General features: G+C 34.8%; 1 protein-coding gene across 4 annotated transcripts in view; it reads right to left on the reverse strand.

Annotated features, from left to right (window-relative positions):
* Positions 1 to 16,565, reverse strand: part of LOC112054660 (uncharacterized) — a 226,855-nt gene that overhangs the window by 159,398 nt on the left and 50,892 nt on the right. For 2 of the 4 annotated variants that reach the window (XM_052884842.1, XM_052884839.1), the window contains exons 3-5: positions 15,760 to 15,792; positions 5,314 to 5,465; positions 1,081 to 1,136 (exon numbers count right to left, since the gene is read on the reverse strand). In XM_052884842.1, the coding sequence (XP_052740802.1) occupies positions 1,081 to 1,136; positions 5,314 to 5,465; positions 15,760 to 15,792 (241 nt within the window). Of the gene's footprint in view, positions 1 to 1,080; positions 1,137 to 5,313; positions 5,466 to 8,188; positions 8,468 to 15,759; positions 15,793 to 16,565 lie in introns of those variants that run through there. The other 2 variants (XM_052884843.1, XM_052884841.1) reach the window with 2 other exon arrangements.

The following is a 16,565-nucleotide window of genomic DNA, read 5'->3' on the forward strand; positions in this document are numbered from 1 at the left end:
GGCTCAACCGATTTTTATAAAACATATCTTAGAACACTCAAACATAAGTCACTTTCATACAAAACAAACTAAATTGAAAACGCTTCATCCATTCGGGAGCTATGGTGCCATAGACAGACAGACAGCAGATAGACAGACACGTCAAACTTATAACACCCCTCTTTTTGCGTCGGGGGTTAAAAAGTATCGAAGAAATATTAAAAATAGAGATGGCATTTGTTATCGATAGGTCACGTGATCAACCTTTAAATCGGTTATGTCACTCCCATACATTTTTTACTTTTCGAAGCGTTAGCGTTTGTAGAAGTGAAATAATGTGTAACTTGGCTTACAGAGGCTGGTAAACGTCTGGTCTTTGCACAATCTCTTGTCGCTAATATTATATCGTTTACATACCTAGTATCTTAGAGAGGTACAGAGTTAAGGTTCTATGTCTTATGTAAACTTCATCTTACCTTTTAGTTATATAATAAATAAATAAATATGTCGTGTTGCTATGTTTTAGAAAATATTTTTTTTATCTATACTAATATTATTAAGCTGAAGAGGTTGTTTGTTTGTTTGATTCAACGCGCTAATCTCAGGACTTAGTGGCCCGATTTGAAAAATTCTTTCTGTGTTAGATAGCCCATTTATCGAGGAAGGCTGTAGGCTATATATTATGCCGGTATTCTAACGGGAACGGGAACCACACGAATAATACCGCGCGGTGTCTGCTAGTATTAAATATAAAAAAAAATAATTCGGAGCTTTTTCAGAGCATAATTTAAATAGTTTTGCGAATTTTTTGAGAATAACCATTCGACCAATAATTTAAATAGTTTCGTAAATACATCTACTATTAGTTCTCATTTGCACGAGAGTTTTTTTAACGGATGTTAAAAAAGCGTTCAAATACAACAAATGCATTTCCAAGTATATAGAGCAGTGTTGCATTTTCAGTTTTGGGCGTTGAATTAAATTAAGTATTTAACCATATCGCTTTTTAACTCTCGTGCGAATGAGGTCTTTGAAACTTCAGATTTTCAGGCGTATTTTAGACATTTTCATGCTTGGAAGATAAATAATTTCCAAACTTACTTTTCAACTCTGCAGCTTTGCCGATAGATCTTCTTCGGGGCGACATTTCTCTATCTCTGCCGACAAGAAAACTTAGATTAGTACACGCAAGTCATCTTAAACATACTTTTCGAAGGTTACGTGAAGAAGTATTTCGCTAAAAACCTAATAATTTTATACATAAATATAAAGTAGGTATTAGGTTTCCGTAAAAAAATTCAATGATCGCATATCGATGGATACAAAATCGTATGAAAAAGTTAAACCACTCATCCGTTTGCATGCAAAAATTTCTAATTCAAATTACAGTATCTTGTATATGTATAATAAATAAATAACTAACAATAACATTTATTTTAATGTCCACTTATATTCTAATTTATAAGGTACTAGCGGACGCCCGCGACTTCGTCCGCGTGGAAATCAATGTAAACTTTAAAGCCCTATATCAAAATATCTTCAATGTACAGAGTTGGTATTATAAGTACAGATTCTAGATGGCGCTGGCGTCCGTTATGCCACGGCAACATTTGGTGTTACAAATGGTATAAGTAAAATCTCAAATTGCGAATAAATGTATAGAATTCGACCAGTTTTATTATAAGTATAGATAACTAACAATAACGTTTAATGTCCACTTATAATCTAATATATAAAGTACTAGCAGGCGCCCGCGACTTCGTCCGCGTAGAAATCAATGTAAACTTTCAAGCCCTCTAAAAATGAAGGAATTTCCATACAAACTTTCAACCCCTATTTCACCCCCTTCTTATTTTATTTTCGCAAAAAAAGTATTCTATAACCTTCTCCTTATTACTTGGTCTTAAACTGTGCCAAATTTCATTTGAATTCATTCAGTAGTTTCAGCGTGATGCCCGAATAACAAAAAAACACGGACAGACAAAAAATCGATAAAAAATATTTTTAGATTTTGTATCGATAATATAATGCCGCACAACAAAAATTTTCAAAATATATTCAATGTACAGAATGTACAAAATGTACAGAATTCGTATTATAAGTATAAATTCTAGATGGCGCTAGTAGTACTCTATGCCACGGTAACGTTTGTTGTTACAAATGGTATAAGTAAATTCTCAAATTGCGAATAAATGTATAGAATTTGACCAGTTTTATTATAAGTATAGATTTGCAAATAAATTATTAATACGTTTAAATTACGTTTTTTATCATCACACTTTAAAAGTTAGTAGACAACTTTACAGTTCGCATCAATAGTCCAATACGGTAGAACTAAATTTACAATGAAACCTAAAAACTGATAACAATTCAGAGGACCCAAATAATTTGATTCCGGCCTTTCCATTTGCAGCTTCATAGGCGACTGAGTGGCTTTTACTGAAGGCTTTGGCTTCAATCATTTCCCAAATAGTCTGACGAGGAATTCCGTGTGAAACGGACCAGTAACCGGATTAAAACAGTCCCCCGATACATCGGAATGCAGAATGTAGAGTTCAAAGCTCAAAGCTACAATGACTTTTGCAGTTGGGTTGCGTCTAGCTGCTTTTTTGCAATATCTTTTTTAATTCTAGTCTCCGTTGAATGTAATCTTTCCTAATAAGTGATTATACAATAGGCTACTCGCCTGCTGTACAAAAGTAAGAAGATTTTTTGCATATAGGCAGTTTAGATGCCTAGAAATTCTAATCGCATTATTATTTGTGAAAATAATCTCGTAATTGTAATATTATTATAAAACAAAATTGTATTTTTATCACGTCACCGCAAACACCTATCATAAACTGTGACGTCATTCGCTACAAGGCATCGCGTGTGGTGACGTGATATATCACATCACTGCAAACGCCAATCACGCTGTTATCTCTATGAATGACGTCACTTGCTAGTGTGTTGTGTTTCGGCGGCAAAAAATTAACGTAGATATTTTTTTATTTATATTAAATTTTTTACTGGTATTATTGACAGGAGAAAATAAAATATACCTTATAATAATTACATAATTCAGTTTAAACACTGTTTACAAAAGAGGCAAGTAGCCTATTATACCTACATAATAGTACAGGTACACACACAGGTAGTACACATACCAATTAATAACAAATGTAACTTGAAAAATTAAGGACTTTCACTTCCATACAATTTTTCAACCCCTGTTTCACTCCCTTCTGAATTAATTTTCACAACTAAAAGTATCTATAATCTTCTATCATGGTCGTTATTATGATCTCAAATCATGCCAAGTTTTATTTAAATTCATTCAATAGATTCAGCGTGATTCCCGGTTAACATTAAATATGGACAGACAGACAAGCAGACAAAAAAAAAAAAAATATATTTTTGGCTTCAGTGTCGTTTGTTATAATATCCTCCAAACAAAATTTTCAATGTAGAGTTTACGAGTAACCTGTTACAGGTGTATTATAAGTATAAACAGACAAGAACGCGTTTTTTCTATCAACTTACTACTATATTTTTTTATAGTAATAAATAAAGAATGAAGCTTGACGACCCACTTTGCTAAGTGGAAAACCTCTGCCTATAAATAGAGCGACATTTCACATGTCATGCAAGGAACTTATCCTATATGGTGCCATCTTGCGTGACCGTCAATTTGAGGCGTAGATAAGTCTCATCATCATCAACAAAGCATATTCACCGTTGAGCACGAGTCTTCTCTTAGTATAAGATGTGTTAAGCTAATAGTTCACCACGCGGACTCAATGCCGATTGGCAGATCTAACACACGTAGAGAATTAAGAAAATTCTCAGATATGCAGGTTTCCTCACGATGTTATTCCTTCAACGTTTGAGAGACGTGATTTTATTTCTTAAATACCAAGTGTCTAATTATAACATTGCTAAACCCAATTAAAATCAAATCAAAATTAATTTGTCTCAAGTGGACTTTTTACAAATATTTTTGAACCGTCAATTATATAAAGACTACCATCGGTTCACCTCTCTTTGTGCGTACACACATTAATCATCATCATCATCATCACCATCATCATCATCATCATCACCATTATCAACCCATAGTCGGCTCACTGCTGAGCTCGAGTCTTCTCTCAAAATGAGAAGGGTTAAGCTCCACCACTCTGGCCCAATGCGAATTGGCAGACTTCACACACGCAGAGAATTAAGAAAATTCTCAGGTATGCAGGTTAATCACGATGTTTTTCCTTCAACGTTTGAAACACGTGATATTTAATTTCTTAAAATTTCAGGTAATACCTAACTCAAAAGTTGGAGGTGCATGCCCCAGACCAGATACGATGCCACACCCTCCGGAATCGGAGGCAGAGGTCATATCCACTGGGCTATCACGGCTCTTACAAATTTTACCAGGTATAATTGTTCTCGTTGGATAGTGTATAATAAATTAAAAACGGAACCGTAGTTAACAAGACTTGTTAACTACGGTTCCGTTCCGTACGTCAGTCTTGACATAAACGGAGTAGCTTGCATTCTTCGCTCCATAAAGATATTTTAAATGCATTTTTCACACCGCGTCTAAAGCTATTTCACTTAAGTTTGTTTCTTTTAAGAATATTATATGCGGAATACATTAAAGTTTGAATTTTATTAGCATTATATTGAGTCACTAACTTTATTTATATATTCAATGCAGGTAGTTTAATCAGGTATAATATTTTTTACAAGTTAACCCTTGACTGCAATCTTACCTGGTGTTGCGTGTCGATGCAGTCTAAGATGGTACCGAGCTAATTTATTTATTTATTAGGAAACCAATGTTGCATACAAAAAAAAACATGACTAATTAATAACTACTGCACTACACTTAGTGTTCTACTAGATTGAAAAAAAAAATATTATATTTTTTGAGACATGAAATGATAATGATAATGATGAAAATATCATTTTTTAAATATTAACATATAAGAAGTACAAGTTTTTCCTCTGATAGCCTCGGAACCATCAGTCTAGACTGATCCAGTTCAACTAATGATGGTCTATCTTTTAACTGTTTCATGTCGTCAAGTTAACACTAAACCTTAACCAAACGGAGTGTTTTATAAGTAGTAATTAGTTTGACGTTCATTCTTTTTGTAACATCAAGTTGTTTCTTGACATCTCAAAATGGACGAATGTATTTTTCCATAATTTTTAAATTAAGTTTTATGAGAAATCCTTAACTTTTATTAGTTGTATCGATATATCTCGGTCTATTACATGCACGAAATTAAAATTGTTTATATTAAATTTGATATGACTCAACTACCCTATTACATGTCGTCACTTTATACTTACTCATTCAACCCCAGTCGTAGAGCAGGTCCAGCGGATCTAAGCATCGCATGAGCGTCGGCATTGCTCATGTCCTTCGTCGCCTTCCCGTTGATGGAAGTGATGACGTCGCCCTCCCGAATACCACTTAGAGACGCCTTGCGACCAGGGTTCACCTGAAACGTAACACCACTATCATAAATTAAATTTTAAATCAGGGGCGTAGCTACCGCCGAAACCCGTAATAATGATACGGGGATCCGAAAACAAGAATGTAAAATTTATTTACAAACATTGCTTCCCGGAAAAATTAAAAAAAACTGCAGAAAGTACAAAAGTAATAAAAGCAGTTGTGGTAAAAGAGTTAGGGTAAAGTAAAACCAAAATTAGGGCCTTCATAAGAAGGCTCAGAGTCACAAAGCGGGCGATGGAACGAGCTATGCTCGGAGTATCACATGCGTGATCGAATCAGAAATGAAGAGATCTGTAGAAGAACCAAAGTCACCGACATAGCTCAACAAGTTGCGAAGCTGAAGTGGCAATGGGCGGGGCACATACTTCGAAGAGACGTTGGACGTATGAAGAGACGAGGATCGTGACATTTGGAAGTCCCGACAAAAGGTCTATGTCCTGCAGTAAATTTCCATCGGCTGATATGATGATGATGATGAAATTAAACTAAAAATATTTTTCGGGGTTTGATCTCGCTAGTCTATTGGGCCCACCTAACTAAATTTGATACAGAGCCCATTTAAGGCGCGCTACACCACTGCTGCTTATTCAGTAAAGATAGCTAGAAGCTAGCTAGCTAGAAGATTTGCTAGTTTCTACATTCAGACAATAAAAACTTTTTTTGTCACATTCTCCATTTGCCAACAGATGGCTTACCTACAAGATGATAAGAAGAAAACTATCGTGTATAAATTACACAACAACCCTTTGCAGGACATGCTAAGAAGCGTGTTATTTATTAGCGCTGCTTAGGGTCGGTAACAGATTTGTGTACTTTACTTTAAATCGAATAGAACAAGGAAAGTATCCTTGTTCTTTAACCTTTAACACTAACAAAGTGCATGCAAAATTTAGTAATATAAACAAACGAACCGACGTACTAGATGATAGATATGCTAGATAATTTATTATACTAGATAATGTGGCGTGCATAGGTTTGTCGATCAGGATATGCACTAATAAGAAAAATGCACTAGATCAAACTGGAGAAATATGTATTGAGAAAAACATCTTCTAGGGTATACAGTACTTTATTGCATATATGAATTGCACGCCACAGATAAGTAAAAATATTCTACTGCTGTATAAGGAACGGTTTAAAATAAAATGAGCTAAAATTTGCTGCCCTTTTAGCTGTTTTAATTTCCTTTTCAGAGGTAATTACAAAGGTTGACCACTTCTACATAATCTTCACGCCTTCGTAGCGGTGCCTACTCGGTCTGTGGGTTGGGTTTTAATGACGTGTTCGTCATTTTTCCTTATAAAGGTCATTTATAACGCAGAGGACACTTAAAAACTCAGGAGTACATAAAATTTGAAATTACTTTTTTTTGTTATCGCGCTAATCTCTGGAACTACGAGTCTAATTGTAAAAATATATATCTATACTAATATTTTATAGAGCTAAAGTTTGTGTTTGTGACGTTTTGAGATTGTAATGGGTTAAACTCTGGATCTAATAAACCAATTTTCAAAAATTATTGTACCATTATAAAGCCACGTTATTTTTGAGTGTCACTGGTTTCCTACGGGCACGGAAACTATGCGGGTGGAACCGTGGGGTGGCTAATACTTCAAAATGAAGAAAATTATTATACAAATTGAATAATAGATATTATTGTATCTGATGCACGAATCTGGTAATTCTTAATCTTGTAAGGCTAATGCAATAAAGTGAATCTAAAGAGGCATTTAAAGCAATTTCATAATTGAAGTGGCGCACTTAAACAATGCCAGCAGCCGAGCGAATGGATTACAATACAAATCGTTATAATTTGTAACACAGCTTTAGAAAAACTTAGGTAGGGCTATGAAATATTATGATTTTCACTTTATTATTATTATTTATAACACATTTACTCGTAAAGTATATCTTATTTCAATATTATATTATATTTGTTTTAATTTTAATTTATTATTTTTAAATTATTTTGATTGTTTAATATTAATTTTGTAATTTTAGATTTATTGTTATAATTATTATTATTTATTTCTGATTGCTCGAGAAATGAATTGGGAAACTGTAATGTTTCTCTGGGTATATTTCATGTGTATAAATAAATAAATTATAATGTATCTCATTACGCACATGTGCTGTAATGTAATTTAAAACGTTCATCATCCATCTAAAAACATATAGTACTCTTTTAAATCTTAGCAAAGAGTTTTAATGCCAGAAAATTGCTCAACATTTTATGAATAAAATTAACTTTGCGAAATAAAATATACATAATAATTATATACTTATGATATAAGTGCGGTAAGTTGAAAATTACAGCTGAGGCGATATTGCAGAGCTCGAGCAGAAGGCGAGAGCTTAGTAAGGGAGCAGAGGCTGTAATTATCAAAGCGCACGTATGTCATAGGACGTTTTATAACACATTTGCGAGGAAACACACTTTGAACACACTTTTTGAAAATAAATTTACATCTTTGCCTGTTTTCCATATAATGATATTTTGATACGCTTGTCATTTTTTAATATTAATTTTAGATCGTGCAGCGTTGCAAAACCCAGCACAAGACTAAGGGCCCCCGAAATTAGTCGTGCATACGTTGTCTCATGAGTTATAGCCGTGTTTCATAATAAATTAATATACATAATATACAACGTTATAGCTAAACACAATGTGAAGGTGTTGGATCAACAAACAATGCATTAACAAACCGAGGTCTCCCGCCGCCTCGCCGCCGGTGAACAAAACTTCAACATTTCCTTCAAAAGAGCACTCCGCTTTTACAAACCAAGCGTAAACTCACGCACAAACCACAGTCATTATAAAACACTATACAACATAATTACGTAGTTAAGCACTCAAAACATAAAAAGAACTATGTAATTGCTGGCTATTATACTAATTTTAATGATGATAGCCACGAATGTCCCAAGCAAAAAATAGTACTAAAACCTTCGAATAGGAATATCGTCCGGTCACCCCGTGAAAGTCGGAGATACTAAGCCGAGACACGCCAAGGTAAAGCCAATTTCATCGAAACATTATATGGGCATTATTCGAATATGCACGCGCGAGGACGTATAGTTATACGATGGACACCCGATTGGAATATTAATCTTGTAGAAGGCAAGCTCACGATGATTCTTTGTATACGTGCAGAAGCTTGATGTATTTATACAGGCCAATGAACTTATGTTAACATACGTGTCGTTTCGTTATCAACCCATATTTCGGCTCACTACTGAGCTCGAGTCTCCTCTCTGAATGAGAAGGGTTAGGCCAATAGTCCACCACGCTGGCCCAATGCGGATTGGCAGACTTGACACACGCAGAGAATTAAGAAAATTCTCTGGTATGCAGGTTCTCTGGTATGTACGTCTTTGAGTAATGTCATAATATTGTGAGTTCTTTAGTAGGTAGGGGCCCATCTAAGGATTTATATCGATGGTTTTAATAATAATTATTACAACCATCGATACAAAAATCGTACTTTTTTGAGACTCGAATACTACCAAATTTTAAATTAAACTGTCCGTTATGATTGTCTATGAGGTATTTTTTTATATAGAGTTTTATAAGAAATCCTTAACTTTTTTTTTAATTAACTATATTAAACTATGATTTTTAATATTATTTACATCGTATTATCTCCGTATTTAATTAGATTCTAGGAAAAATGCGAGGTGTATTATGTTATACTGTTATAACCTGGTGTATTATGTTTACTAAGACTATGACTTATTTTGGACTTTTTCGGACCCATAATCCAAGTAGATACTAAATGAAATAAATATTGTTAAAAATTTGACTTGAGTCAACTACCCTATTAACCTCCGAGACGAAATAGAATCAGTAAAAATAAAAACAAGTGAATAAAAACCCCCTCAACCTAAAACAAGAGCAATAGCTGAAAAACGTTGGATATAGAGGGAAAATGCTAAAATGAAAAGTTAAATTTTGCAGCCTATTGTTTCCCCGTCTGTGTTGAGAGTGTCAAAGTCGTAGTGAAGAACTAAAGAATACTCGTGTAACAAACTTTTATTCGTGGCTCTTTTAAAACATTCGAATGTACGTATAAATATTTCCTTTACGCCATTTTTGGGCTGTACCTACTTTGGTGGTTTTACTTTTGTATGAGTCAATTACCCTATTCTTTTTAACCCCGACGCAATAAAAGGGATCTTATATGTTTGTTTTTGACGTCTGTCTCGGTGTGTATCTGTCTGTGGCACTCAAATGGCTGGACCGATTTCGATGAGTTTTTTTTTCATTTGAAAAACCCCAATGATACATATATTTTTATATACTTGTTTCATACGAAGTCCATTGTTGTAAACTTAATTATAATAATTACGGAACAATAATGTTTTACTTTTAGTCGTTTAAGTAGGGTTTAAGTTTTTTTAATGGAGTTAAACTATGGGATAAGGAAATAAGGAAATAATGGTTTTTGTTAAATTAATTTATCAAATAAATTGTTCTATTCCCTATCTGATTGTATTGGGTAGGTATATTACTAATAAAGGTTTCGCCCACGTAGTTTTTAATGTTTCGGTGTACAGAATGGTCTTGTAGTAACACAACAGCTGTGTTACGTCTAATAAACAACATAGTTACGAGTATACTTTTAACACTCGTCTACATAAGTCTTATACAAAATTAATTGTGTACAATCAGCCACAAAAGGTTTATAAAAATAGTGAACATTACTGTTTCAGTTTCCATGAAGAATATTGCGACAATATGTTACTCAGTGAAAATGCTTTCTAATGAAAAAATATTTTTTTTAAATTGGTCGTGTAGTTTCTTATTTAAATTATAACAAACCAAAAACCCTTTTCTCTTCATAATATCTGATCTGATTCCATAATATAAAATTGAAACTGAAAATGAAAGAGACGAAAATCAGGAATTTATTATTTTTTTACTTATGTACGGTTCTGTATTAAGCAAATATTTATTAAAATTTTAGGTAAACATTTTAAAGTTCCCATTTCGTTAGCACCAACCAACCTCACGAAAATCATAAGTCAACATTTATGTAGAAGCATTTTGTGAATAACATACGGACTCGTATTTCTGTACACGAAGTTGTACAAAGTCTTATCGTGGAAGTTTTCATATTGTTGCAGCAAGAGTACTTAGTTTAATTAAAAGTACAAGTCGTTTTGCAATTTGTAATCAACCTCAAGTTGCCGTATCATAACTTTGAAATATGAAATACGAGCTTAAGAAATTGTAGATGGCGTTATTCTTAGTAGGAATTTGTAAAAGCGCAGTAGTCCTCCTCACCAGGTCGACTGACGACATCAAGCGAGTCGCAGGGATTTGCTAGACGCAGGCGGCTCAAAATCGTCATGTTTGAAAGACTTTTTATTTTTAACTAGCTGACGCCGCGTGGTTTCACCTGCATGGTTTCCGTTTCCGTAAGAATACGGAGATAAAATATAGCATATGGCCTTCCTTGTTAAATGGGCTATCTAACACTGAAAGAATTTTTCAAATCGGACTAGTAGTTTCAGAGATTATTACATTTTAGAACACATGTGCCTTGAACATTTTGAATTAATTTTGTTAAAGAATATAACCCTAGAGTTATAAGAAATACTTCGGGGCATCCTGTATATTATGATTTAAAGTTAACCCTTGACTACAATCTCAACTAATGGTAAGTGCTGATGCAATCTAAGATGGGAGCGGGCTAACTTGTTAGTGGTATGAAAATCCACACCCCTTTCAGTATTTACACGACATCGTACCGGAACGCTAAATCGCTTGGCGGTACGTCTTTGCTGGAAGCCCCGGCTACACGACCAAAGCCTCCTACCAGGAAAACAAAGCCGTACAAAAGGCCTATGTCCTGCAATGGATGTCAATCGGTTGATATGATGATGATGATTATGAACTTCCTAAGGAAGTAGCGTTGCCATTAAAGCTGCTTTCATCCCGGAAAAATCCATCGTTCCCGCGGGATTTGTGAAAAACTGGATACCACGCGGACGAAGTCGCGGGCGTCCGCTAGTATGTCATAAAGAACTCCGATTCAACTACATACCTATAAATTAAAAAAAAACATGAATAATACGCAGACCAAGAAACTTCAAAGTAAGTGTGAATTGTGGAGCTAATATCTATTAAGATTAGTCTGTTAAAAGTGAGATGTTAACATTTAGGTCACGTACGTAACGCCGGGTGCACGTGTTAAGCGTACGCGATAGGCTATCTGCCTCCTTGAGTGCCGCGCCCAATTCATCCTATTTATAACTCGTTCTCTTATCAATACTACTATTAAGCTAAATCTAGGTAACCACTTTACTGAAATAGGAGCTCCTTGTACTCGAGATCATCTGGAAAAGTATTGCCTAACGCCACGCTTTTTTGAGAGTATATTGTCTCCGCGTAGCATGGATAATTATTATCGTTGCGATGTTATTACGAAAATCAAACGAAACTCTGTTTCCCATAATACATTCTCACGGAATCCCATCAGCTGGCCTATTCACTATTTTGGTCTTTATTAAAATAAACATCAAACCAATTGACAGAACGTCATTTATAACATATTTGCTCGTAAAGTATCGTTTATTTCACCAATTTCAATATCGTAATTTGTCTCATTGCGCACATGTGCCGTAATGTAATATATAATCTTTATCATCTGTCTAATAACGAACGGAACTTTTTTAAATCTTGGCAAAGAGTTTTTTAGTCAGAAAAGTGCTCAAAGTGTTATGAGTAAACTTACGGACTTAATTACGGACAGAATAAAGTAATCGACTTGGTATTACATGGATCTCACAACTTTTTGCGGTAGAATAACTGATTGCGAGAATTGCTACATTTTACAAGTGTTGTTTTTTATGGCATTAGGCATTTTTGTACATACAATAATTTTCAACATATGAGATACTAGCTGACATTCGCGGTTCCACACACTCAGTTTCCGTTCCCGTGGAAATATGGGGATAAAATATAACTTATTTTACTCGCTGATAACTTAACTTCCCAACCAATTTTGTGGTTTAAGCGTGAAAGCATAACAAACACACTCACACTCGAATTTATAATACTACTACGGATGTACCTATAAATACACAAGTATCTAGATAATATAAGAGAACAATCGAACTGAAATGCAATAGAATAAAAACAAACCACGTCCCCACATTAAGCGACCTGATTCTAAGAAACAGGGAAGCGTTGAAAGCCTGCGATAACACCTCCGTGCGGTGCTAGGATGCGGAAAGAGCAAGCCGAGACTACTTTGCACCCTCATTCATGCACTTTAAAATAAAGACTTACTCAAGCCTGTCTTGAGGCTCTTAGACTAAGAGCCAGCGACAGCAAGACATTCGTCATTTTATAAAAGCTGTAAATTCGTCAGCTCCAAACGGTATTATATACAATCAGATATGTCTTTAAAAGTTAGCCTTCGACTACAATCTCACTTGATAGTAAATGATGATGCAATCTAAGATGCGAAAAAAAGGCGAAAAGCGGGCTAACTTGTTACGAGGAAGATGAAAATCCACACTCCTTGCGGTTTCTACACAACATCGTACCGCAAAAAAATAAATCGCTAAATCGCTTGGCGGTACGTCTTTGTCGGTCTAAAAATCACCAACTCGTTACGTGCCATCAAAATCACCGCAAAAGTGTTCCAAAGTCTGCTAATCCAAGCATCTAGCAAATGGGGATATAATTTCTCATATTATGCACAGGAAAATGTAAACAAATTACACTTTAAGCTTAAGAGGGTTGAGTTTCTAGATCTGCTAGCTCCTAAAGTAACCACGGTCCAAACTCCATAATTGGCTACCTACTGACATATGTTAGAAGCATGAGCTAAAAAACTTTCAGCTTTTATAAAATGACGAATGTCTGGCTGCCACTAGCTCTTAGTCTATGAGGCTCTGTCTCGGGTGTGAAAAGTAGAGAACTGTAAGACGCGGTGAAATGAATTACTCTCACAAACCCAACGATGTTAATAGTTGCTAAAGGCTACAATAAAATGAACAGTTTTCGCTGCATTTTATTTCAAGAACTTTTATTTTTTTTTTTAATATTCCTTTTCATTTATCGAGAATTGTGGACTTATTGTGTGTTTAAATGATAAATCTTACCAGTGTTAGGTTAAAAGGGGCGATAATCTTAGTATTTCATCGATACACTGTGTGTATTCGTTGTGTGGTAGAGAAAAGCTTTGAAAAGATTCCGGGAGGTCTGAGTCAGATCTCCTTTTTCGGTCTCCTCCAAAGAGTTACTTTAAAATATGTCATTTTCTCTCACTTGAGACTAGGTCGCTAACTATGGGCCTCATAAGAAGGCTCAGAGTCACACAGCGGGCGATGGAACGAGCTATGTTAGGAGTATCTTTGCGTGATCGAATCAGAAATGAGGAGATCCGCAGAAGAACCAAAGTCACCGACATAGCTCAACGAGTTGCGAAGCTGAAGTGGCAATGGGCGGGGCACACAGTTCGAAGAGCCGATGGACGTTGGGATCCCAAAGTGCTGGAATGGCAAACCCCCCCATTAGTAAGCGCAGTGTTGGTCGACCCCCCCACCAGGTGGACTGACGACATCAAGCGAGTCGCAGGGATTCGCTAGATGCAGGTGGCTCAGTATCGTGATGTTTGGAAGTCCCTACAAAAGGTCTGTGGTGAAAGTCTTTCCGGGAGATTATCCTGATACTTCTCGCACCCACATTATTAAGCGCATATAAACTATGTATAGTAATTGACATTATCAATGAGTTTTTTTTTACAATTAAAAAATTCTTTCGTAAATACAATACAATCTACAACATCAGGTATTATTTTACGTTACATTTCATTTTGTTATGCCGGTAAAAGGCAAAGAAAACACAAACGAATAAAATATCTACTTGCAGACTTCGTCTCGATACCTAAAGGGGGGGAATGTTTTGCAGTCTTTTACCCCCTACAACACCTACTCGGAGCGCAGATTCACGCTGTGAGAGGAATACTTTTATAGCTTCTTTTAGAACTATTTAAATAAAAACTTTTCAAAAGATCTACCTATTCCAAAGTTGAGTTACAAAACTGGAAAACAAAGCAAATGATTCTAGTTTATAAACAATAATTTTATTTTCTGTTTTTCTTTGACTGGTTTTTAATTTATTGGAAGCTTTATTAACCGACTTTAAAAAAAGGAGGTTTCTCAATTCGACCGTATATTTTTTTATATCTTTCTGTTATAAATTATTTATGTTTATGTATGTTGATTGTTGTCTCCTAAACTCGGGACTTTGTTTTTACGGTACTATAAAGGTCATAAATTCATTATCAACCCATATTCGGCTCACTGCTGAGCTCGAGTCTCCTCTCAGAATGAGAGGGGTTAGGCCAATCCACCACGCTGGCCCAATGCGCATTGGCAGACTTCACATACGCAGAGAATTAAAAAAAGTCTCTGGTATGCAGGTTTCCTCGCGATGTTTTTCCACGTGATATTTAATTTCTTAAAGGTGATAATATAAAATGTTTCAAATATCATGATGTATGACGTAGCTAGGATTTTCTTTTCAGTATAGGGAACTCCTCAACGGTTGACAGTAAGTACAGTTTATTTTTCTGACAATTTCAATTATAAATGTTATATAGTTATAGACAAGGCATCGCTGTTATTGCAAGTATAATGAATGGCTTGGACTTTGGTTGCTTTGCATTTGGCTAAGTATATTTCTATAATATCTATGGATGGGGCAGCTCTTTCCTTTTATGGAAACACTTTTGGTTGTTGGCAATTGATTCCTATATAACTCCGCTAATGGTTATGCTATATATGTTAAAAAAAAATTAAACTTAACTTACAACTGATAACGTTTATGCACTTAACTGAAAGAACTTTCTTCTTCAATATTTTGAGATTTAAAACGCCTTATTCGCACGCGAGTTTTTTTGACGGACGTTAAAAAAACTAAGCTAAAAAGCGTTCTAATATGGTATGGAGTTAAATGAACGCCCAAAATTTAAAATACAACACTGATCAAAAAAGCGTCGTGTTTTAAAAACGCTGTCATGTGATCATATATTTGGGAATGTATTTATTGTATTTGAACGCTTTTAACGATCGTTAAAAAAACTCTCGTGCGAATGAGGGCTTACAATATTATTATAAGTTATACAATATACCAAATCCAAACAACCAAAGGGCCGTAAAAGTGTTTGCCGGCAAATATTTTAATAAAGCTCGCACTCGTTAGTAAGATTGATTGTTGTTTGTTAAGGAAACATTCGGCACACCCTGTAGGTACTTACAATGGATATGTGCTCGGGAGTATCGCTGAGGCTCTGGCGAAAGAAAATAAATCTTGATAAATCACCTTATATCACGTATTAAGTTATAGTAAAGATTTTTTGGAACGAAGTCTTTTATGCGGCTAACATAAGACAAATTAACAGAGTGAACTGACAAAAATCGTCACGGAACGCAAAAGTGTCAAACAAACTAACAAGAATATCAGGATAACAGAGTCTATAATTAGGAGGTTGATTTAAAAACCTAGTACCATTTTAGATTTTAGTTTAATTTGTGTGAGTATCATAGGCCATATTTTATTTCCGATTTCTTACGTATATGAAAACTTCAGGGATGAAACCTCGGGCATCGGCTAGGCTTGAATAAGAAGAACTTCATCCTTATTGGGCGTTCCCCGACCGTATATTTTGTTTAAAGAATATTTGCTATAATATACATATTTGTTAATATGGTCATATTCGTTTTTAATATTATAAGCTTAAGTGTTAATGTGATTATTCCCATTTCCCCTCTAATTAGTTGGAAAGATTATTTGGAGTGGGTACGACAATAGATCAACGAGCAGGGATCGAACCTATGACCTCGGTTTTGAGTTCGGCTTTAAAATAATAACTGTGCACAGTCAGACTGTACATAAAAACGTTATGAATTAAATTAACGTTAAAATTAAAAAAGAAAGTGTTATTGAAAGAAAGAAAGAAAGAAAGAAAATTTTTTTATTTGGACACACACACACATAATACACAAAAGACAACAAATACCTAAAACAAAAGACAGAAATTTTAAAAATATAGTAAACTAATAA

This window comes from Bicyclus anynana, chromosome 12 (assembly GCF_947172395.1).
Source record: "Bicyclus anynana chromosome 12, ilBicAnyn1.1, whole genome shotgun sequence".
Classification (NCBI taxonomy): domain Eukaryota; kingdom Metazoa; phylum Arthropoda; class Insecta; order Lepidoptera; family Nymphalidae; genus Bicyclus; species Bicyclus anynana.